The 24,285-nt window shown below is 41.4% G+C and overlaps 1 protein-coding gene across 2 annotated transcripts in view; it reads right to left on the bottom strand.

The window, feature by feature from the left end:
• LOC114798461 (forkhead box protein J3-like) overlaps positions 1 to 23,068 on the bottom strand; it is a 37,711-nt gene extending 14,643 nt beyond the window's left edge. The window contains exons 1-3 of one of the 2 annotated variants that reach the window (XM_028994196.1): positions 22,818 to 23,068; positions 11,928 to 12,026; positions 11,330 to 11,717 (exon numbers count right to left, since the gene is read on the bottom strand). In XM_028994196.1, the coding sequence (XP_028850029.1) occupies positions 11,330 to 11,656 (327 nt within the window). In that variant the 5' untranslated portion in view covers positions 11,657 to 11,717; positions 11,928 to 12,026; positions 22,818 to 23,068. The remainder of the gene's footprint in view (positions 1 to 11,329; positions 11,718 to 11,927; positions 12,027 to 22,817) is intronic. The other variant, XM_028994197.1, reaches the window with a different exon arrangement.
• Positions 23,069 to 24,285: the final 1,217 nt, after the last annotated feature.

The following is a 24,285-nucleotide window of genomic DNA, read 5'->3' as shown; positions in this document are numbered from 1 at the left end:
CCAACTCTCCCGCTGGGCATCATTATCCACCACAGCCACTAATTAATCTCTCTGAGACAAATGGTGTGTGTGTGTGTGTGTGTGTGTGTGTGTGTGTGTGTGTGTGTGTGTGTGTGTGCGCGCACAAATGTGTGTAAAAACTGACTACATTAAATATGTGACGAGATAGGTGATATCTTTGAGTGAGTGTTGGCTACAGTAACTATTGCTTAAAAGCTATTGGCCTGAGTATTAGACACTCAGAAGCAAAAAAAAAGGACCTTTAAAAGAATTTCTTTCATGCATTTAATTCAATTCATGGTGAGATTCCCATAACTGTGTGTTATGGACCATGAACAATTGTGTCCTTTACATTGTCCATAATTTTACAGAAGGGGACTATTTTGTTCTAACTCATTGAGCTTGTTCACTAGTGCAAAGTCATCCGCAGAAATCCATAGATAAAACAAGACAGAAGCATCATCTTTAATTATGTTTTTTTAGCATGTGACATTAATAGACATGAGGAAAAAGTGAGTATGAAAGCTGTCAATCATTGTGCTCCTCCAATTTTTTAACAAAAAAAAAAATGAAACAATAACTAATAAATTATTTATTTGAATCACGAGTTACACTATCAAACTGCCCCACATTTGGCTTATTGTGCTGGGCTTTGCACGACTTTGAAAACAGTGCTCTAAATACCAAGTTCTAGTCACAGCATTTAATATTTAAACATGCTAATATTTAAATAAAATACTTTCTGTGACATACCAAGTTAGCACTAAAGGGGGTTGTACACTGAAGGGAAGACACAATAAGCCACCCTTTCAGTTATTAGCTTCAGTTAACATTGCATTAAACAAATAAAATGTAAAAATTTCCTTTATTCCTGTGAGGGTTGGAGGCTTACAAAGTCAGCTGACTTTTCTTTTCACCCGTTAATCTAAAACGTCAAAGGGATACCTGCAAGGCACCTCATTAATGGCAGGATCACTGCAGGAATGATGGAGGGCTACACCCAAACCATCTGTTCCCACCCCAACAGCAAAGCCAAAGGCAGCTGCTTTACCGCTGTGCCACCAGCCGTCCCAGAAGGATTCAAACTTCAGGAAACACAGAAACAGGGCGAGTGGTGATAAGTGGAACAACAAGTAGATGAAATGAGTAATGCGGAAAGAAAGCAATTTAGGCAAAACACACACACACACACACACACAGTGCAAGCTTAATGCAGCTCAGGTAGCGGATGTATCTCGACTGGACACACAGACACACAACTGTGTGTCTGTGTGTGTGTGTGTGTGTGTGAGGCAGTCACCGAGACTGCATGGAATGCCTCACTCATTCCCTAACACACACACACACACACACACACACACACACTCTCTATTTCTCTCTTGCATGATGACGGTGGTGGATTTGAAGTCAGGCACAAATGGAACCTTGCTGAGCGTGTGATGAACAGACAGACATCAGTGGAGAAAATAAGTATCTCCCAAAGGAGCTATACATACACACACAGACACAGACACACACACAAAAGGGAGGGAGGGGAAGAGAAGGAGTGCACATACACAGAAAAGCGTGTGTTAATCAATGTGAAGACCATGGCAATAACTCAACAAATAACATATAAATCATATTATTTCCCCAACTTTTGTGTGTGTGTGCCTTGCCTTTATCACAGCAGCACAGATTCACTTCCAGTTTAGAAAATAACCAAAAGCCTCCCAGCACCTTATTTTGAGCTTTTGTGGCTAAATAATGTTTAACCTCACACTATAAAATACTGAAATTCAGTTTCTTTTGAGTATTTCTAATGTTTCATTGTAATAAAACTGTGTATAAAAACACAGTATAATTCATATACCAGGTGAATCTCTGCCTCGACATGGCTGCAGTTGTGCTGTAAATGAATCCGTCCCCGGCTATGGAAAGTCTCATTTGTCTTGGTGCAAGATTTGCATGACTGCCGCCAACACAGAGCATCGTAGCAGTGCATCATGGGAGCAAGCTGCATGACAGTCGGTCTGGCAGGATGCTGACTAAAGGTTAGCTAAGGAAACTAGGTCGTCACGGAGATTCCATCTACATTCACATCAGCCCACTGTTGCCAAGTGAAGAGACAGGCGGTGTCAGGGCCAGCCATTGCTGTGAAGTGTTGCCATGGCGAGGGAGCGACATGCTAATAAAAAAAATAGCATCACATTGAAAGAGAAAGGCTGAGAAACAGAATTACATCCTGTCTATGCAATCTTGAGCAATAAAGTGAGCAAATATTAATAAATAAATCTGTGTATTAAATAGGGATTTGAATGAAATATTGACATGATGTCCTTGATAAGAGTGAATTCACACTGCAGATTCTTTGTTAATTACACATAGCAAGACAAGTATCCATGATAACAATATTAATTCAATTCATAACAGAAGAAGAGAATATTTAGAAAGCAGAATTTGAGTTTTATCGTTTTTATAATTTGAGAGCGGATCATGAGTACTTCTGCATCATCCTTGTATATAGAATGCAGACAGGGGCTGGAATTCTAAAAATTGGTGTCTTAAAAACTACAACATTTATTCATAATTCGTGTACCCCTGTAATACATATACTGCCACCCTAAATTAACCAGTGTCCCCTTCATCACCAAATCAGAGCACTACCATCATGACCAAATAAAGTCCACATCTGCAATAAATCTAGACCTCTCAGGTATTGCAGTGCAAGACTGATGACAAAAAAGCTCCAGACAATCAAAAGGCCATTACGGAAGCTAATCAGGAAATGTGACGCGTCACCAACATTGTGACAGCCGCTGTGACTACAGTCACATTGCTGGTGCTAATCTCCCAGCAATCAGTGCCACTCACTTGGCCATGAGTGAAAGATTTGACAGCAATTCACCCAGCAGCCAGAGGGATTCAGAACAAACAGGCGCATCATTTGATCACAGATCCTCTTAAAAAAAATTGAGTAGAACTGTTAACCAATCACAGCAAGGGCGCATTCAGCTACAAAAACCTGTCCAATGACCTGTCCAATGACCTCTCCACAAATGTAATCAATTAGTGACTGCTATCACTACTGCCGGAAATATGCACACGAACGATTCTCTGCGTGATGCACGGGAGATTTTTTTTAACAGAAGTTACTTTATCCCCAGACCTATGAACAAGTGTGACATGTATGTAGTACTTAATGTGATTTACATGGTAGTTCAAAATAAAGTTATGACAAAAGCCATACAAGCAGTTTTGAAAACCCCCGCTAGCAAAATGTTAGCCAAAGATTTAATGTTTGGGCTGAATGATTTAAAGGACAATTTTTGACAAATGTTGCGACTGCAATTTCATTTGCTATTATTCACTACACTATGTTTATTAAAACTGTAGCATAACCATACATTGAAATATGATAGTGGGAGCCCTTGCTTGTGTTTAAGTGGGTGAGGTTTTAGCATGGGACACATCTGATTGGTGAGCATGACTGTCTATCACACAGGGACACACGTGCTGCGCTTTGCTCTGAACCACATTATTTTCTATGGCTTGCACGGTGCAAGAGCAGTTTTCAGTGCAGAATCAGTGTCGCGCAATGGTGGCCTTGTGTGTGCACCGCGGCTAATTTGAAATTTGTTGAACTCAATAGAATCAATAGAATCAACATTTTCTTGCAACAAATTAAATTATTGTCCCTGTTCACTTGCCATAAGAGATGACATCGTAGGAAAGTTTTGTATCATTATTATTACTATTACTACTACTACTTAATACACTTTGATATGCAGATAAATGCATGTTGGGTTGTTCTTTTCATATTAAGACATGATCGTTTTAGTTTTTAGAGGCATTTTTGTCTTTCATTTGTGGCACCCCCAGGATGGACGGCATAGTCACAATGAAGCGCTACATGTGCTTTGTCATATTTCCTTCCGTTTGTCTCATTATCTCTTTACCTGGACAACTCACAGCTCTGTCCTTGTACAACCTTGGAGTAACAATAGACAACTAACTCTCCTTCTCAACTCACATCAGCAATCTTTCCCGCTCATGTAGATTCCTTCTCTACAATATCAGACAAATCCGCCCTTATCTGTCAACACAGGCCACCCAGATACAGGTTCAGTCCTTAGTAATCTCACGACTGGATTACTGTAACTCCCTTCTAGCTGGTCTACCACTATGTACCATCCGAACTCTACAACTAATACAATATGCAGCAGCACGACTGATCTTCAACCTTCCCAAATTCTCCCACACCACCCCACTGCTACGCTCCCTCCACTGGCTCCCAGTAGCTGCACGCATCAGATTCAAAATACTGATGCTGGCCTACAAAGCCAAACATGGAGTAGCACCATCCTACCTCACAGCCCTTATTACACCTCGCACTGCACCTGGTATACTCCGAGCCTCCAGTACTGCTCGCCTGATCCCTCCATCTCTGAAGATACGAGGAAGACACTCATCTAGACTCTTCTCTGTCACACGTCCCCTTTCCCCCCACACGCCCCTCTCGCCCCTTACTGGGAGTTTAGATTTTTTTTTTTACCGCTGAGCCCTGCGGCAAGTGTGGCCCATCGTGCGCCACTTGCCGGTTTGTAAGAGAAAAATCGCATTTATTCAAATCCCGATTGCGGTTCGATTTTGATAAGTTGCATTGCCATTTAGAAGGCTAATTCTGTAAATGCTGTCTGGTCCTACAGATTAAGATAAGATAAGATAAGATAAGATGATCCTTTATTAGTCCCAAAACTAGAAAATGTATGTTAAGAGATAAGAGATAAGATAAGATAAGATAGAAAAATAAATAGCATAGAGAATATGGCAACTGTATAATATAAAAATGTCACTATAAAAATAAATAGTCTGAGAAAAACTGTAAAAAAAAAACAATAGGTGAAAGTATTAAGAATATGTGTGTGTTTATATAAAACACAAACGTCCAATTTGTTTAGTGCCTAATTATGTCAAGTCATAGCACAAGTCACCTCAACTCACAGGTTATACAAAGAGCATTTTAAACAACTGTGTGTGCCTTAATTGACTTCTTGCGGTAGCAACGGATTCATTGGCATGATTAGACTGAAACCTGAGCGCCTTTATCTGAAGTAAACTGAACGTCAGCACTTCCTAAAACTGCTTTTATGAGTGCCGTGGCTCTGCGCTGCCGTAACGTGGGAGTTCCCTCCAGTCTTATTCCACACCATTGCTTCTGTTTATGCTGAAGACTATTATGCATAAAACCACTCTCTGCAACACACACATGCTGACCAGTGTAACAGACTGCTAATGATTGAAACGCTATGCACACATACACACACCAGAAAGATTAGAATCCAGAGACAATTAAAAGACATTTCACTGTCAATACGTAAACACCCGTATACTCTAATCGGCCACTCTAGATGGAAGCCTGGCATCAAATCAACACATTCAGCCATTAGGGGTGTTAAAATGAATTTTATAATCAATGCGTTGCGATGCAGATGTGGACGATTCTGCATTGATGCAGGGCAGAACATAATCGATTATATCATGATATCATTGAAGATTTGCTACAACGAGCAGGAAAACTGGTCTTGTTTTTAAAGTCACGTTCAACCGTGCGGACACTTTGATTTGCTACAATGAGCCACGCTCACCTGACTCCACGAATGTCTGAACCAGGCGTCAGGTGATCGTGGACGGAATGCCGACAGTTTTTCTGCTTATTGTAGCAAATCAAAGCGTCCACAACGGGTGAACTAGACCTTAAAACTAAGATTTGACAACATCATATGAGGTAATATAGAAAATTTTCACAAGGCACCGCGATGCATCGATGAACAAGGCATTGATAATCGTAATCAAATCAAATTGTGAGACCAGTGAAGGTTCACACTTCTAATAGACATGGTTAAGAGAATCTGTTGAAGTTCAGACTTTAGAATGACAAAGAATGGTGATTTAAGTCAGTGTTTCTCAAATTATGGGCCGTGGACCAGCGGCGGTCTGTGACAGGGTTTCTGCTGGTCCGCAGCGCCTCAGTTATACTCCAACCAAAATTCGGCCAGATGTGCCCCTTGTACACACCGCCTGTCACTACTATAATAATAATAAAACATAAATCGTGTAATCTAGGTTTCTTGGATCTTGTAAATGTGCATAGTTACATAATAATAATGATAATAATAATAATACTAACAATAATAATTGTACTACACCTATCTATCTAGCTCTATCCTCTCAAATCGGTTCCCTGAACATGACAATGAGTTCAATGTAGTGAAAACCTCCCCACAGTCACCAGATCTGGGACCAATAGAATAAATTTGAGATGCTAGAGATGCTAAGGAACAGGAGTTTTGCTCAAAATCTACTCTGGAAAACCTCAAGAAGCACAGACAGGTTTCGCCATGGTCCTCACAGTCCCCTGTCGTCAACTTCAACACAAAACATAAAAATTGTGTTCAGAGGATGTGAGAAATCAGCAAACAGATGCTAGGCTTACAGCGGGATTATGTAAACCTGTTCCAGAAGGTGCTGGTATGCATATGCATACTCTTGTGAAGAATAAGGCTGAGAACATGTCTTCTTTCATAGGGTCTGCATGTGTTCGAGATGCCACGAACACATCGAGACACTCCGTCTGCAGAAGACCTCGTCAAATTTCGTCCTCCAAATAACACAAGTGAACAGAAGTTAAGCAAACACATGGGAGGTTCTGCTGGTTGAGAGTTGAAACCATTTACTCTCGCCACACAGAGAGCATTTATGCATTTTCTAAAATGTATCTGTAGTATATTGTCACCGCCAACACACCTCCAGCCCACCAGAGAGCGCTAGACCAGCCGGGGAGACCCGGAAGCGGATGTGAGAGCGGGCTATTTGTTGAATTTATTCCCCAGAGACGCTAGCCTTTGAGTTTGCCTGCCCCCTTTGCTAAGACGAGGCTTCATGTTGCCCCACCTTCTTGCCACTCAAGACGTCCTCCCATCCAGTCCACTGCTCCACTCCCGTTCCCACTCACCTCCTGCCTCCCTCTCAAGCGCCTCCGGCCATCCTCCCCAGCTCGTCCAGTGTCCTCTCCCTGTACGAAGACATGTTCCAACCATGTCTGCAAGTGCATCACCGAATTCGCACAGTGACATATATTTTAATCTGACCTAATTCAGCACATTTGACAATGAGCCGAGCTGTGATGGCGGAACAAAGGCCAACCTTGGTGAAGAGCCTACACATGTCACGATTGGGAGCGGCTGGGGACTCACATGGCACCAATCTGATTGACACCAGGGCTCCAGCCATGGAACAGGTGTGAGTAATTAGGGCCGTGGCTGGAGCCTGGTTATAAGGAAGTTTGTGTCATTTTTATGTGGACCGTGCAACGTATGTTAACCCCAGTGTTGTTTTCAGTTCTGGCAATCGCCACACACCTTCCTTTTTTTTAGTTTTTTTTTCCTGTTTTTGGCCATCGAGCCTAGTTTGGTTTCTGTCTAATAAATCATTGTTTCCCAGTATGTCCAGTCTCTGCGCTTCATTCCCCCGTCAGCTCGCGGACGTGACAACATACTTCCAGGGCCATGCAGCTAGACACTAGATGATCCATCAACATCAAATCAAACTGCTGTGAATCAATCACGCTGGAATACAAAAAAACAACTACTATTTTCCACAAGGGGCTTCATATACACAGACCCAATGACTGAGACTTAAGAAGAATACTGATGCAACACATCAGAAATATTGACCTGGAAACAGATCACTTACGACAGTGACAAAAAGGACATTCTAAGTGTGGTTCTGAATTACACTAAACCTGACAGACAAATGTTGTGTGATATCAATATAGTTAATTGGATGACTTCTCTGAACAATACTATCAAAGAAACAACATCAGACATCCACTCTCTTAACTGCTTGCAAGCAGTTTAAAGAGAAAAAGAACGGCAAACAGAGTTGTAACTGGAGCACCTGGAGGAAACCCATGCAAACAAGGCAGAAGATCATGCAAACTCCACACAGACAGCACTCGACTGAAAATCACACTGTAAATGTGGGCCATGACGGTCAGTAATTGTGGCATCATGTAAAATATGAATGTTGAATTGAAAGTGAAGTGATTGTCATTGTGAAACGCCGCAGCACAGCACACGGTGACACAACAAAATGTGTTCTCTGCATTTAACCATCACACTTAGTGACCAGTGGGCAGCCATGACAGGCGCCCAGGGAGCAGTGTGTGCCTTGCTCAGTGACACCTCTGTGGCACCTTGCCGGCTCGTGATTCGAACCGGCAACCTTCTGATTATGGGGCCGCTTCCTTGACCGCTGGCCCCATTTCTGGGTAATCACACACGTGTGACGGCAGTTCAGGGAGTACCTGTCTGACCCCGCCGATGTACGATAGTGTGCCAGAATCTGGGATAAGAGTTCAGTGCCATAAGATCCTCAAAAAAAAAAAACTGCCTCATCAGTGTGCAACTCCTCCATTCTGACAAACAGTGTATGACTGATTATGCATGTGTGTGTTTGTGACAGAATGTGTGTGTGTGTGTGTGTGTGCTTCCAGGCTTCATCTTTCCTCTCATCCCCTCATCCCCATACACAGCAGACGTGGGTGTGTGCAGTGTTGTAAATTCCTGCTGCCGAGCCTCTCCTGCTGGGCTGAAGTGCAGACTGCAATCTGCACGCACACACACATACACACACACACACACACACACACACATTCATATTCACTCAGGTGCGCTTGTGTTTGTGTGTGTCACTGCAGTCAGCCCTGCTGAGTTTAAAAAGAGGCTGCAGACTGAATACATATCCTGGTCGATGAGTTTGTGTGTGTGTGTGTGTGTGTGTGTGTGTGTGTGTAAGGAAAAGAGAGACCCCTATTGACAAACATCTCAACCTCGCGCTTCAGCCAACCCCTGTTCTTCATTATTTATGACTGTCTGTGCATGTGTGAGAATGCGGGCCTCATTTTCTCTTCCGCCCGTCGACCCCGCGCCGTGTCGGGCCCTGGCAGAGCGTAATGGCTGTGAGCGGTAATTAAGGCCGGCGTGTGCACTTTGAAGTGCATCACAAACTCGTCGCTCGGGAGCAGGTAGTTCCGGGACCTTGCCTGTAACGTTGCAAACTTTTTCCTTGATACGATAACATGGCTCACACACACACACACCATGCAGACAGGAGATCTATTAATATCCAGAAGGTACAATTCAGTCCAGGGGAATGGTGCAGGTCGCCTGAACGCCCAGCCAAACCGCCTCGGCCGCTCTTCTCACACAGTCCAATGTACTGTATATTCCATTTTCCCCCGGGCTATATAGGACCGTGGCCTACTCTACGGAGCCCATGGACACTATGATGGACGACATTTTGAAGAATCTAATAAAGGAAAAAATGGACTTATTCATTTTTAGCAGAAAACAACATTTTCATGTTTTATGTATACGATTTTACAGTCACCTCTCTTTTAGCCTCATGACAGATTTGCACACTGTCATCATCATAACCAGCCTCATTAAGATGAATGAACAAAAAACAGCCAACAAAGGAAAACCATCCCCACTGTCTAACTAATTCCTCACAAAACACAGGCTATGGGTGAGGACATCATATAAACATCATTATCAGCTTTTTAATTCGAGCATTCCGATTGGTGAACTAAAAAATCTGACATTAGCTAAAATCTCCCCATGCGCTTTATATTATTTAACACGGGGAAAAATTGCCACACTGTTGAATCAATTTCAGGGCTGTCAATCAATGTAATAATGTAATTGATTAATCATAGTTCATGCTTGGCTACTGTATTTAAAACTATTACAGAGTTGAGTGTGGGAAAGACAGTCAGGCCATAACGGTACGCTCGCTCGTGTACACTGAAGTCTTCAATGGAGGTGCTTCCCCTTCACTTTGAACAGGGTCACATCACAATTGTGGGTCTGTCGCTTCATGTTGCATATGGTGCTTGTCGCAGAAAAGCACCATATGCGTTGTGTGACACAACGTGTGTGTATGAGCGTACAGTAAACAAGGCACATCTGCGTTAATGCTGTTAATCGGTTGATCCATTGGAACATTCCACTCTTCCCCGGTCTCTCATCTCCAGACCACCAACCATGAACACTGCGATTGGAACAGCTCTTCCTCAGCCAATCAGAGATGCAGATGGATGATGCATCTTCTTCTGGACAGGTGTAAAACAATCACGCCTTCATTCTGGTGGCTGTATCATTTTGAGTGTGATTGTAATAACGCTTTTGAGATGAATGCTGTCACACACGGAATTGCGTAGACTCCTATCTTAAGGGCCTGGACTTTCACACGGATACCAGACTTCAAAGTCTCTACACTGATGAAGCAGTCTGATGTCTGCTATACTGAAAAAGGCCGCAAGACCTTGATCAAAAGTGCCCCTCATCTCTAAATGTTACGCATCTGGTTGATGGAGGCTGCCTATCAGCAAAATGTCTCTTCCAGCCTATTCCTACCTTAAAATCAGAAAACATCGAAACACCATCAAAATGAATCATGAACTGTGAAAAAAAGCAGGCTTTTAATCCTGGGACAGCAACTCAATGGCTGTGAAAATGCAAGAAGTTCTGGAGTGCAGGTAATTCAGGAGCTTCGTGCAAATTAAAATCAAGCTTTCTCCAGGTAATGTATATCACAACCACTATATGTGAATTATAGACACAAAAATAGATTTTTAAAAATAGCAATCATCAAAATGCTGCTCACTGCTTGACAAACCAATAATGTTATCGAACAGAACCCCCCTACTTACAATTTCTGTTTCAACAACAATACAACATGTAATGCACTGTTGGTATATACACAACATGTTAGGATAAATAACTACCTTAGAGCAGGGGTGTCAAACTCCCGGAGAATCGCTTTTTATAGATCTACTCTTACGAAACGGCCATATGAATCGCTGATAACTACAGAATCCCATAATGCAGTGCTTCAGTTGCCTTGCTGAATGCAATCCTTACACTGCAGCTGAATCTGTGCAGGAGCAGTTTCCATGTTGACATCAAATGGGTTGTGAAGCAGCTCGAGATTCTTTTTTCGTGCTTCAAAGTCATCAAAGTGCCGTTTGTGGGCTGCTCCACTGGTCAGTTAAGTGCACAATGCATTATGGGACCTGCAGTTTGTGTGTTATCCGCGCTTCTTATCACTGTGCCATAATAGTAGATCTATTTAAAGTGGTCCTGTGGGATGTGGCCCATGGGCCACAAGTTTGAACCAAGTACATTAAGGCCTTCATTAATGAACAGATCATTGCTTCAAAAGTATCACCCCTTTCCTGTTCTGGATCTGGCATAGGCCTTCGGGAACAACATGTGCTCTTTACCTTCCAGCCGCTGCCAGCTTCTCTGTAATAGGGAAAGTTCTCGCAGATCCACTGGTAGATCTCACTGAGGGTCATCCTCTTCTTGGGCGAGCTGTTGATGGCAAAGGTGATAAGGCTGGCGTAACTGTAGGGTGGCTTGCCGTCTTTGTGCTGCGCCACCTCCTCCTGGTCCAGGGTGGTGTTTGGGTCCAGGAGGGCGCTCTTCCTGCCCAGCCCACCACCATGCCCACGCCCAGCCTGTGGGTCGGTCTTCTGGATGGCTGCCCGCATGGTCAGCTGGGGCAACCAATCCATGGAGGTCAAACTGCTCTCCAGTTCTGAGGTCATGTTGTCATAGAAGTACGGGGGGAGCTCGCAGCAGTGTGTACAAATTAGAGTTTCAGGTCTGCTTCAGTTCAGAGTGCAGTTTGGAAAAAAGAAAAAAAAATAATTACAAATGATTTATTATTAATTAATTTCATAAGTCAGAACAAATTAACACATTTGTGGCACAGAAGCTTTTTTTATGACAAGCTCTCAAAGTCCTCAGTCTGAGGCGTTGTCTCTTTATGAAAAGGGCACCATTAACAGCTCTAATAAAAGTCTTAATAACTCTTACTGTTTCTGTCTGTCTCCATGGCGGCTCTTTTACAAACGACGATGGCGTATTCTGATCGGGATTCCGCTGTTCATTTTCAGGTGTCTCAGTCCCAGGAAACTAACACGCACACAGACATGAGCAAAAGCAAACACACATGCTTGCATGTAAGACTGTTGTCTACGTTTTCCACACCTTGTGTATTTATGCAAATTTATGCTATAAATCTTTCTCTATTCATGACAGTCAAAACACAAACAAGGGAACATTGTCTAGACCGACTTTCGTTCATGTTTTTTTTTTTTCTTTACATAGATGACATTTAACATGTTAATATTAACTTCTCTGCAGCAATAAATGCAGTGTTTTATATATATATATATATATATATATATATATATATATATATATATATGTGTGTGTGTGTGTGTGTGTGTGTATGTATGTGTGTGTGTGTATATATATATATATATATATATAGAGTGTAATACATTTTTACATAGTTTCTTTTAATTAACAGATAAATTGACCTTTCTGATGAATTATGACACGCTGAAAATGTAATATACTGTGAAAGACAAGCCCAGAAGTATAGGAGCCAGTCCCTCACCATTTAATCACGGTATATCATTTTTTAATTAAAGTAAGTGTTGTTCTAATGTTTCACACGCTCACAAGAACACAGCGGCAGCAAATCCACTGCCTTAAAAAGGACTGAACTCAAGACACACCAGTCCCAAGGGACTGTGGGACTCTGAAGGAATAAAGACGTTTTACCACGAGCTAAACAGGATCTTTTGCAAACGCCTCGGCACCCTGGGAGGAGACGGAGCGAGGCCTTCGGGGGCTCCAGGTAGATGACAGAAAAGGGAGAGGGGGAAGAAATAAACAAAAAAAACTGTGGCGCAAGTCTCTCCTCTCCCTCATTAAGGAGAAGCCCAGCCATCCTGCCACTTGTGCCCGCCTGCCCGCCTCAAGCTGAGAGCGTGGGCTACGCTGTCATCGCCGCCGCCGCCGCTGCCGCCGCGGCGCTGGTTCTGGCGGCGATGAAGACCGCCGCGGCCCCGCCCTCACACAGAGGGGTTAGTGCAGCCGTATTACAAGCACACAACAAATTATCCATGAGCCCCTGGGGCAAGTAGCTTCAACCCACACATGGAAACGCTTTTCACTTTCTTCGTTGTTGTGGTATCTGTAGCTGTTGTTTTCGCGTTCTGTCTTTAAGTATGCAGGAAAAAAGCCGGAAAGCTTTGAAGATGAGGCCCACAAACAGGGGATGCGTTCGTTTGAATCTGCTTTAACTTCAGTAGGAGACAGGATTACACGCGTACAGACACATCATTTTTATTTTTCACCTCCAAAACGATCCAAGCTCTCCAAATATTACAAAACAGTAGCATGGGCCAGTTTCATCCCTAATATTACCTATTATTGATTATCACCCACTGTTACTATACTATGTTGACTACAATCTAATGCAATTACAAATAGCTTAAATAGATTTCGATTAAGTTTTCATTTGCTGATAATTATAATAACATTCTCAAATTATTATTTTTAGAAGACCCAGGATCAAATCCCTCTTACTACCATTGTGTCCCTGAGCAAGACACTTAACCCTAAGTTGCTCCAGGGGGGGACTGTCCCTGTAACTACTGATTGTACGTCTCTATGGATAAGGGCGTCTGATAAATGTTGTAAATGTAATTGTAAATTAGATTCTCAAATTATGAGAATTTTGATCAATAAAAAACAACTCAACACACAAATGATCTGAAATGAATCTTCATATACAGTATACAGTCAACACTTGGTTGGGACTGAGGGGTTGAAAGTATACCTTTTTTAATTAAATTATAAAAACAAATGACAGTTCATGAGATTCTAATTTTGATAATTATCATTTAACCAAAATAATCGTTGATTTCTTTCTATAATGTACTCAGGAGGGTACATAAAATTGTTATGATTTTTGTATGCATAAGATTTATATACATGTATAGGCACATCAAAAATATATTTACGTTTGAGAACCATATGAGCATAAATGACATTTTGGGTGAAATTGAGATATACTTATCAAATGAAAGCACTTCATAAGCTCTTTCTCTTTCTGGCTATGATATGGATAAATTCTTAATCATTTTAGAGTCAGTAAACAAAAACCATATAACTGGACTCAAATGACTGAAATCAGCTGATGAAAAGAGACCTTTTTGACTATTAGAAATATAGAAACAAATGTTCTGGAATAAAATGTAAATTATTGTGTAACCATTGTTTACCATCCATACCATCCATATTTTTTAAGAAAAGTGTTTCTTTTTTATTTAAATTCACAAGCAAAGATAGATCAAAATATAGTGATTTTCTTGTTTTTGTTCACTTATAAAGTTGGCATAAGTATCAGTTCCGCCCATATGGTTCTCACCCCTCAATATAATATGCAATTTTAACAGCTCTTCTGCCAAGTCAAACATTTCCTGTCAAAGACGTTGCACAGATGACTAATTTTCAAGACCACTCAAGTTGTCCAATCTACATGAATTCATTCGCCGCACCCGTCATGGCTCAAGACAGAAAACACACTGAAGCACTCAAAGGTATTTTTTTTTTTTAATAAATGGAAACAACAGGACAACCCCCTTCAGGCCTAACAGCTAATCCTTTCAATTGCACTCAGTGACATCACATGAGGTCATACCGCCGGTGCCTGCCGTTACCCGCCTCTGCTGAAGGTGGGGAACCAGACCGCTCCTTAAGGTGTGCGGCTGCCGCTTATCTGCCATCAAACCGCCAGCAAGTCCTTTCGACGGGACAGCGGGTGCGTGGGCGCGTTGTGTATGTCATGATTCACGGCGTGTTCACAGTGATGATAACACAAGGAGATGGGCGAGAAAATCAGGGACGTGTGTGTGAGGTAGTGTGTGTACCTTTGTCATTGCTAGAGAAATGCGTTCCAATCGTTGAGTCAAGAAATTATACCAAAAAAATAGTTCTTGTTATTACAGGGTAAAAAAAAAACAAAAAAACAACAGACTTCAAGTGGTCCAGAAGCGACAGGTTTCCTTCTTGTCTAGACTAGAACCCAGTTGCCGGGCACTTTTTAATGAAGTCATTTGAATGCCGTACACACACACTCCGAGCAGTGTTTTCTCCCGATCAATAGGAACATAATGAGCCAGCGATAGATCTGCTGCAGAGTAGCGTGTGTCTTAAAGAAAAGCAGCATGCAATCACGCACAGTCCTTACAGAAGCGCCCATGGGCCACGCAGAAGTGTCACGGGGTCTCTGATGGACAGGCCGTGTGCAGGGGTCTGCAGGGAGTGCACCTCGAAAGTATAGAGACAAGCATAAATACTTACAAGGATTACGATCTTTTGATTAAAGATTTTTCATCAAGACCTTTTCATTAGTCACTGTGACAAACTACTTTTTTATAAAATGGGATTTATTCAAATGCAATAAAGCACCACAAGTAATTACAGTGATGTATAATCTAGTTGTGGACTGGCATGAACTATAAGGCTGAACAAATTTGAAACAGACTTGCAAATTGCAAAAATATGCATATAAATAAATAACAAATAAATAAAATGCAGGCAAACGTTAATTTTGTTATGCAGAAAACGAGTTCTATTCACCCAAAATTCCAAAGCCAAATCGAGCTTCCTCACATCGCTGACAAGTGCTGACGTCTAATCTAAAGTCGAGTTTTTAACACAGCCAGTAGTTACTGGAGTACATACTGCATGCCAAACTGTAATTATGATGGGGGATTTAGTTAGCTTTTAATCAAGTGCCATCAGTCCCCACATGAACATGAACAATTTGCCCAAATCCCCCATTGTAAATAATGTTGTATTACAGCCACACGTGACATATTTAGATACTTCTCCGCAGTGAATAGGACAGAAAGGTCCTATTACTTTTATTGGAATTACTTTATTAATTTTTCTTATTGATTTAAACAGTCACAGATGTGAAAATTGTTTGTAGGCTTAATTTGTCAATTTTCAGTACATATATAAATATATGTGAATCTCATATAATATAGAGGGGGTTTTGCATTACTTGACATTATATTCATTTAACAGACTTTTAGCCAAAGGAACTCACAGATGAGCTGCAACAATAAAGCACCAGGACATTGTGAGACATAAATGTGCTACATTAAAAGTGTAAGGCCTAAATAAGCCTACAAGAAGGATCAGCTCAGACCGTATACATTTATAAAAACAAATATACATATATATTTTTTAAATATATAAATAATACAATTTACAAAAACATATAAAACCTAAAATAATCTGCTGTTTAATCATTGATTAAAATGTTTGCACAATAACAATATGGAGCTAGAACCGTTGATAATTAGTCGACTGCAAATGAGCTGCTGAAGTGTCAATCTAATATGATCTCTATCATTTAACATCCAGTGTGACAGTATGACAGCTAATCTCCAGGTGGGGGTCTACAGAATGTTCTCTTAACCCCACCTCCAGTTATTTAAATGCGGAAAAACAGGGTTTGAACTTATTTGGTTGTTAATGCAGTGGCATGTGAATCCCCTCAAGAGCCTTTAAAACGTGGAGCCAATAAATGAGATTACAGAAGAAATCATTCAGGCAGATTCATCCTTCACTACAACCAGATGCGGTTTTCAAAACGCCCTGACCAGCGAGCATTTCAGCATTTTACTATCAAAACCAACAGCTAATAATAAGGTTGTGTATGGCAGCCTCTCATAAAGAGACAGTGACTTACAGCTCGCAGTGGTGCAAAATGTACTTACCCATTAGTCTCTGCGTCTCTCCCCTTCCCTACTTCCCCTCCTTCCAACCATGCCCACCTCGCCTTCACCCAGGCTTTTAAAACCGAGTGGGGCTGATGTGCACATTTAGCAGGCAACCTGAATGCGGAGCCTTGTAAATACCTTCCGAATAAGTGAGTGAGCCCGCGCTCGCGCCCCATGTCAGCAGCGGGCGGAAAACGCTAATGGGGAATAAGGGGCGGCAGGAGACCAGCAGAATTTTTTTTTTTCCAGAATGGAGGACATTCAACTCAGCAGATTCATCACACTGCAGCTTTATCTCAGTCCTTCTAAGGTTTTCAACAATTAAACTTTGTCCAATCGCCACAGTCCTTCCACAAACATCTCACATCAGTTTCACCCATTATGGCAGACAGTGGTTGTAATCTAACAAATATTGGCGCTATCTTCATGGGGCTCTTAATATAAGCCATTGTCAGTATTTAAATAAATAGCAATTTGAACATTTGAGTCTTTCCAAAGCAGGAAGCTTCTGGTGTGATGGCAGAATTTCACACTTTGGCTTGTCTCGTTCACATTGAGTTAGACAACGGGGGTGGTTTTCCAGTCCTGAAGGTCTACACTGAACCCTTGCTTATCATTCACTCATGTTATGAGAATAACATGAAAATTATTGAACATTAGTACAAGTTCACCTATTTAACATTCACATGTGTGCTGGGTCCTAATCGGCCAGAGGTGATGCCTGTTAGGTAGGGGTGATTAGGACCCTTTATGTGTTAGTCTCTCCCACCACCAAGTCCTGCATTAATTTGCTCCTGCGTGTGCTACATAAAACCACTTTTACTTTCAAAAAATGTCAAGTGTTTGTACCTCTCCCTTCTCGCCCCAATGTGGCATGATACCAGGAAGCTTTGTGTTTAAAACCGATGTTGTGATCACGTCAGACATACCCCCCTTCGAGCATTAATGCAACACGTATGTGTGCATACAGCATTGTGGCCCATGGGGGACGTTCACCAATGTCATGTAAGGACATCCTCTGGGTTTGCAGAATTACATGAGAAGTGAACAGGACAAATTTGACTTGCCATCTAGCTCTAACAGGAAAAAAGTAAACTGTAAAAATGCAAAGAACTACCCAGCAGAAAATAAGTCAAACATGACATATTTACTTATTTGCGCCATGATTTGGACATTTACAAAAAAAAAAAAATCTGACTGATGACCCATGTGAACAAACTGAAGAAAATAGGTCTGTGTGTATCATTTAAGGCATTTGGCAGTATAATCACGTGAAATATCACCTGGCAGACCTACAGCATCCGACATTTTTCTCCTTCCTAAAAATGGCTGAAATAAATCACAGCGATGGAAAACTTTAATCCGTGTAATTAATATGCAGGGCCATATGCTTTACATAAGTCCTCCATCTCCACTCCAGGGACTACTAGACTACTAGAACCGCTGGTTCTGGGGTGGCTTAATGATGGTGGTCAGGGTCGGCCTGTGTCATAGGCCTATTAAGTAGTAGTAGTAATAATAATAACGATACGTAACTTTCTTCTGAGGCCACTACGGCAAGCCAACAGGGCCAAAACTGGCAGGTTCACCATACGTTTCTAAAGGTAACGCTGTAAAAAAAAACAGCATTTTGTAGTAGGACAACAGCATTCTGAACAAATCCTCAATGCTGCTTTTTACACTGTCAAGTGTCACTCAAGACTGAGAAAAAAGCGGCATTCTAACTCCAAATTTGTTAGGACTGGGCCTGAGGGTGCTAGTAGGGTGGTAGTAGCCTAGAATTACTAGCCTATGACCCAGGAGACCACAAAGTCCCAGGTTCAAACCCCACTTACTACCTGTGGAAGACACTTAACCCTGAGTGACTCCAGGGGGGCTAAATGCTGTAAATGCAAATGATCAGATATATAGTGTACAGTATACTGTGTTAATACCCTTAAAAAGACCTATTCCAAGTTCATTTTCCATTTTTCTTTTTTTATCAGTGTGGCAAAACTGACTGCATCATAAATAATGTCAAATGCATTAAATCTTGAAGGCTGCAGAATATGTCCAACTTTTCAAGCTTTTGTTTTGACTCTTTTTCTTTGTTCTGAAGAGGACAGAGGGTTAAAATCCAGTAAAATTTCATATCCAGCAGGTCTAAATAAATAAACAAAGCAATATTCTGCATCTTAGTTCATATTTCACTTTGCAGCACAGTAAAGGCTATATGTGTGATGCACTGTGTCTTTTTTCGATGAAGACTCCAGTTTAAATCCTCTTTAAAAATTCATAAATTTACAGTAAAAATAGATGTGGGCACCCAGCTGTGTGCAATGAAAAAGTTAGACTCCTGATGGCATCAATAATGGAAGGGCTTCCTGATTTTGGCAGCAGACCTGACAGCAGGCAGAAAGTTCTTAGCAGGGCTGGGCTGAGGAGCATATGGAAGAAAATCTACGTTCCGAACACCTACAGGCCATTTTATAATAAAAGCAATACAGTGCATAAAGACGTTTGTCTGCTGCTTTCCAACTCTGCAGCTCATTTCCAGTGTTAGAAGAAGAAGAAAATGTTGTTGGTGGACTTCTGAAGACATCTGAAGGCTGAAATTGACAGATAAAAGGATGTCTAAACCCTCAATGTTTGTCTTGCTTTGTTTTGTATAAAGACCTCAGTAAAACACGCTGATGGCCTAAAAACCGTAATGATTTGTTGATTTGTACCCGTTTCTAAAGTGTCTGCTGTAATTTCAGGTGGAATGCAAACTAGAGAGGTGTGCAAATCTGCTTGTTCAATGTTGGATTTAGAGTCACGTTCCCAATAAACCATTCAAATGCTAAGCTGGGAAGCGGTTCACTCAAGAAAAGAGATCTGTGTGCCTGTTCCGAACTAAGGTTCTAATAATTTTAATGTTCTAATGCAGACAGTTAGCTGTACATGATGTGCTGTTAACTGAGATGTTGATGTATGACGTTTGTACAATCCCAGGACGTTTTCAACAGGACATTCGCCAAGGCCCTCAATGAGAACTTTTATGAAATCAAGAATGTCAGCTTTAGTCATAGAACAGCACCGCACCTAGATCTTCAGGTAGAAACTGATCACCAATACGAGAATGTAAAGAAAGGTGTGACTGAGTCCAGACAATATATACAGAGTGTTTGAACACTCTGTATATTTTTTACATTACAAATTAGTTATTAGATATTAGAATAACCAACTATGGTAAATCCCATAACCAAAATCCTATATTTTAACTCAAGATGATAGAGGGTTACGATACAAAAAGAAAAGAGTGGTCAATATCAATGCGGGGCAGTTGTGGCCTAGCAAGTAAGGGAGAGGGACTCATAACCAAAGGGGTGTGGGTTAAAATCCCGAACCGCTAAGGTGCCACTGAGGTCCCCTTGAGCAAGGCACCCAAGGTCCCCACACACTGCTCCCAGAGGCCTGTCATTGGTGCAGACAACACATTTTGTTGTGTGCACCATGTGCTGTGCTTGCTGTTTATCACAAAGACAAAACCTATGACTTTTAGTACGTTCACTGAAGCCGAAATCAACAATAAAAAGTATATATTGCCACTTTACTGTTACTACCATATTACTATTCGATAATGTAATGCTATATTACTACTCTATAATAATCACTCATATCATTGCTCATATCAAAACAGCCTTACTAACAAATAAACAATATTCTGATTTCAGTCTATATTTCAAAGCACAGCATGGTGAAGGCTATATGGGTGATGTGTGAGGCTTGGTCGCCTGATTATACATTCAGGTATTTATTGGAGTTCTGAATTGTGAGGCAAATGAAACGCCGCATAATAACCCAATTTACCTCTATCGCTTTCAAATGGTAGCTACAGTAGCCCGTAATGAAATATAACCACACTGGAATGACCCACAGACAGAATGACCCACAGTGAGGACAAACATGCTATCTCTGAGTACAGACTAAATACAGCCTGTTCTGGACATTTTCAACTGCAACCAATTCCTTTTTCTCTGCTGCACTGGACCAGAGTAACAGTTTCCACATGACCTTAGTCTACCTGCGGACACAAACAAACAGAATCTGTGTTCCAGCCGGAAATGGCAGACGAGCACTTATCGCTTGCCTTTAAATAAATTTAATAACAAAACTCAGAGCGCCCTGCACGCTGGAGGCAAGAGCCATAATGCATAAGCCTAATTCCTCTTGTGTTCCCAACAAACTTGAAGCAACAGTTAAGAAAAAAAAAAAAAAGCCATCAAAGACATCCTAAGGTGCGCTTTCTGGATCATTTCTGGAGACTTGCGCTTGCAGCCTGCTGTTCGGCCCTTTTATCCCAGCCAAAGAGGACACCAACTGACAATGTGTCAACCCAAGCTATGAATGCTCCCAATTCCGGTCCTCACATCAAATACCCTCAGTGTGTGCCACATGCCACCAACAACGAGGTTGTAGCCAATAATTTGTTTCATTTACTGATACAATAATTCCAAAAGCAATTGAAGTGTTTTCTAATCATAGAATTTTTAAGTGTGTGAAGAATGTTGCCATTAAAAAAAAAAAAACGCTGTGTTTTGCTGCGTCACAAAACATAAATCATAAAACACAGACCAAAATGTAACATTGAGGTAGTGCTATACCTAATATACCTTGCATTATTTTTTATTTCAAGTTAGTATCATACAAACGAATCAAGTCATCTAGTTTGTGCCTTTTCCTTTTTCAGCTACTGCAGTAAATCTTGTCCATATTAAGTTTGTGGGTAATCTATTATTGTCTTTCTAAATGTTCGATTTAAGGGGACAAGACGTTTGTTTAAGGGGGCCCCGGCGTCGAGAAGGCCCTGGTGTGTGAAAGCCGCTGTAAAAATCACAGGTGAGCAAACGGATGAGTTTAAAAATAAATCCATTCTGATTTCACCTGTGTGTCGCTCTTTTCAAAATCAACATATTCCACCAAAAACGTATCCCTTATTCTAATATCACCAAAATTTCCAAATGCTCATCACCTTAATACGCAAGTCAAGTCAAATATTGCATTAGAATTTAGGAATGTAATGAATAATTAAATAAATAATTTATGATCATGAACATGGCCATTTCCAACAACACAATGATTTTGAAAAATGTATAAATTATTTTGTTATAATATCTGCTTCCATGTATTCATATACGTCACCGACAACATCGTTGCCCCTTTGATGTCATGTCAAGACGAAACGCCCCCGACATGACATATTACAACAAAAAGTGACGTACGCTGCTTTGTTGGGAAAGACCGACCTGCACTGACCTTCTGAAAACTGACTGAGTTTCTAATAAGAAATAAGAAAAGAAATTCTGGAGAAAAAAAAATAAATAAATAAAATGAAATATTCAAAAAAAGTCATAAAACCAATTAAATGACCTCAATTAAATATTATTAGAATAAAATACATATATAGGCATGGCAAAATAAACATTTGAAAGTGAAAATGGGGAAGAGCGGTCAGTTATTAACATGCATAACGTGCGTACTACGAGTGCAACGACGGGGTTTACTAATGATTATTATTAGGTTGTTATTAGGTTGAGTAAGCGTTCCCCGTCGAGCCTGACATCCGTGACAATTCGGTGTCGCCGACCGCCGTACGCCGTGCAGGGAGGACGGAAATACAACTTTTCCCCAAGTTCAGAGAAACCGCGGCGATTCGGGGAGACAGCTGGAGCCGCGAATGACAAAAGGGGGGAGACGGGTGGCCGCCAGCCGGGGATGATGACTTTGAACTTGAGAAGTAACTTACGAAATAACGCAGCGAGATATTAAAAAAACATAATAACATCACGGTCGTGAACAATGCATTTTAAAATAGCAATAATAGTCGGAAAGGGTAGTAATCTCGCACTCTTAATAGTCCGTGACTATGGCTGCGAAGGTGGGGGACGTGACTTGCAAAGTTAGCCGTCAAAAAAAAAAAAAGAAAAAAAAAAGCGTCGCCAGAGCTGTCAAGGCCTGTAAACAAAACGACAAACGTGTATCCGACGGAATGTGTATGAATGTATTTTTACCTGCCCACGGGAATATGACAGCTATGACAGAGACTCTGTATCGAGATTTCTGGGGGGGGGTTTTCCGCCGTGATACTTACTCCGCTGTCTCGCTGGCAGAGGAGCTACTAGTGGACGACTTCGGACGTGAACATGTAAAACAGTCCCGACACCAGACACGCGTCCACTCCCGCGTCCAGGGGGTCCAGCTCGTTCGCCCGGCGGCTTTGGCGACCGGCTGCAGCTACCGCTCGTCCCGAAAGATACTCCTTATCGGCTCTCATAGTCCCCACATACTGCTGGAAGCAACGTTCCTCGCCTCTGCCTGCGCCTGCGTGCTTCGACGGCGAACATCCGGGCTCCGTTCGCCTACGAAGACGCCGGAACTACTTCCAGCGAGAGCGATTTACAGTCAATCCATGCACGGACGGGTTGCCAGATATGCATTTTTTTCTGGCGATTTTGGGCTACTTACTTATTTGAATTAATTTTGAACAAGGTTCGACGGCAGGGATTTAGGTTGACTGTGAACATAATCATACTTAATTAATATCAAATCATAAACAAAACCTACCACCCAGGCATCTTTATTACACCTTCAACATGTGGGAAAGAAAAACATCAAGGCATGCAGTATAACACATGGAAATTGTTTTTAAAAATGCATGGGGATTTACATGCTACATCTACAGTGCAAAGAAGTAACAAATGAAAACTCCATTTGTGAAATATAATCCTTTTCAATAAAAGGGCATGACAAAAATGTACAATATGTATAAATTGTTAGTCTGTGTTTCTTTAAGACGCCTTTTCATTTGCTTTTGCCACAAACATCTGACAACACAACATGCACAGCTGGCTGTATTTTTCTTCTTTATATGTTTCACATATATGCTATAAACATGATCGTTTCTGCTCTCAGCCACTGATTTGTTTTAAAATGGGGTCATAGATGGCAAAACCCTTGTTTAGGAGAAGTGACTTCCCATGGGAGCAGTAGGCAAATGATTGATCAGATTATTTATTTGTATGCTAAAGCTTGTACGCTTCACCGTAGCCAGCAAGATCAGCAAAATAATCAAAAGGTGCCCTAAAAGGTGCCCATTCCCTATCCACCATGTTTTTACATGGAAATGATAAGACCAGGCAGTTCAACATCAGTTACATGCCACACAAAACTGTTTAACTGTTTAACCACATTAATCTCAGCATTCACTAAAACTCAGATATTTCCATGACTGGCAAATTAATTAACTGCACCCGCCCAACCTTTGGGTATGCGACGAAAATGGCAGAATGCATCGTCGGTGCCCCCTCTCTGCAATCGCTGACCTTCAGCACGCACGGCGTCATCAGGGATCCCACACACCCAAACCGTCAGCTCTATCAAAAGGCCCGGGTGTCTGACCAGCCGGGCTTTTCCTCAACACCTTCGCCATTCTGCACCAAACCTCCCCTCTCCCAATCATGGATGTAATACTACATTTTTAGTGCAATTTGTAGTACATTATTACACTCTTGTTACACCTACTTCAGTGAAAGTGAAGTGATTGTCACATGTGATACACA

Source organism: Denticeps clupeoides, chromosome 10, assembly GCF_900700375.1.
Source record: "Denticeps clupeoides chromosome 10, fDenClu1.1, whole genome shotgun sequence".
Classification (NCBI taxonomy): Eukaryota; Metazoa; Chordata; class Actinopteri; order Clupeiformes; family Denticipitidae; genus Denticeps; species Denticeps clupeoides.
This window is presented reverse-complemented; position numbering and strand designations above follow the sequence as displayed.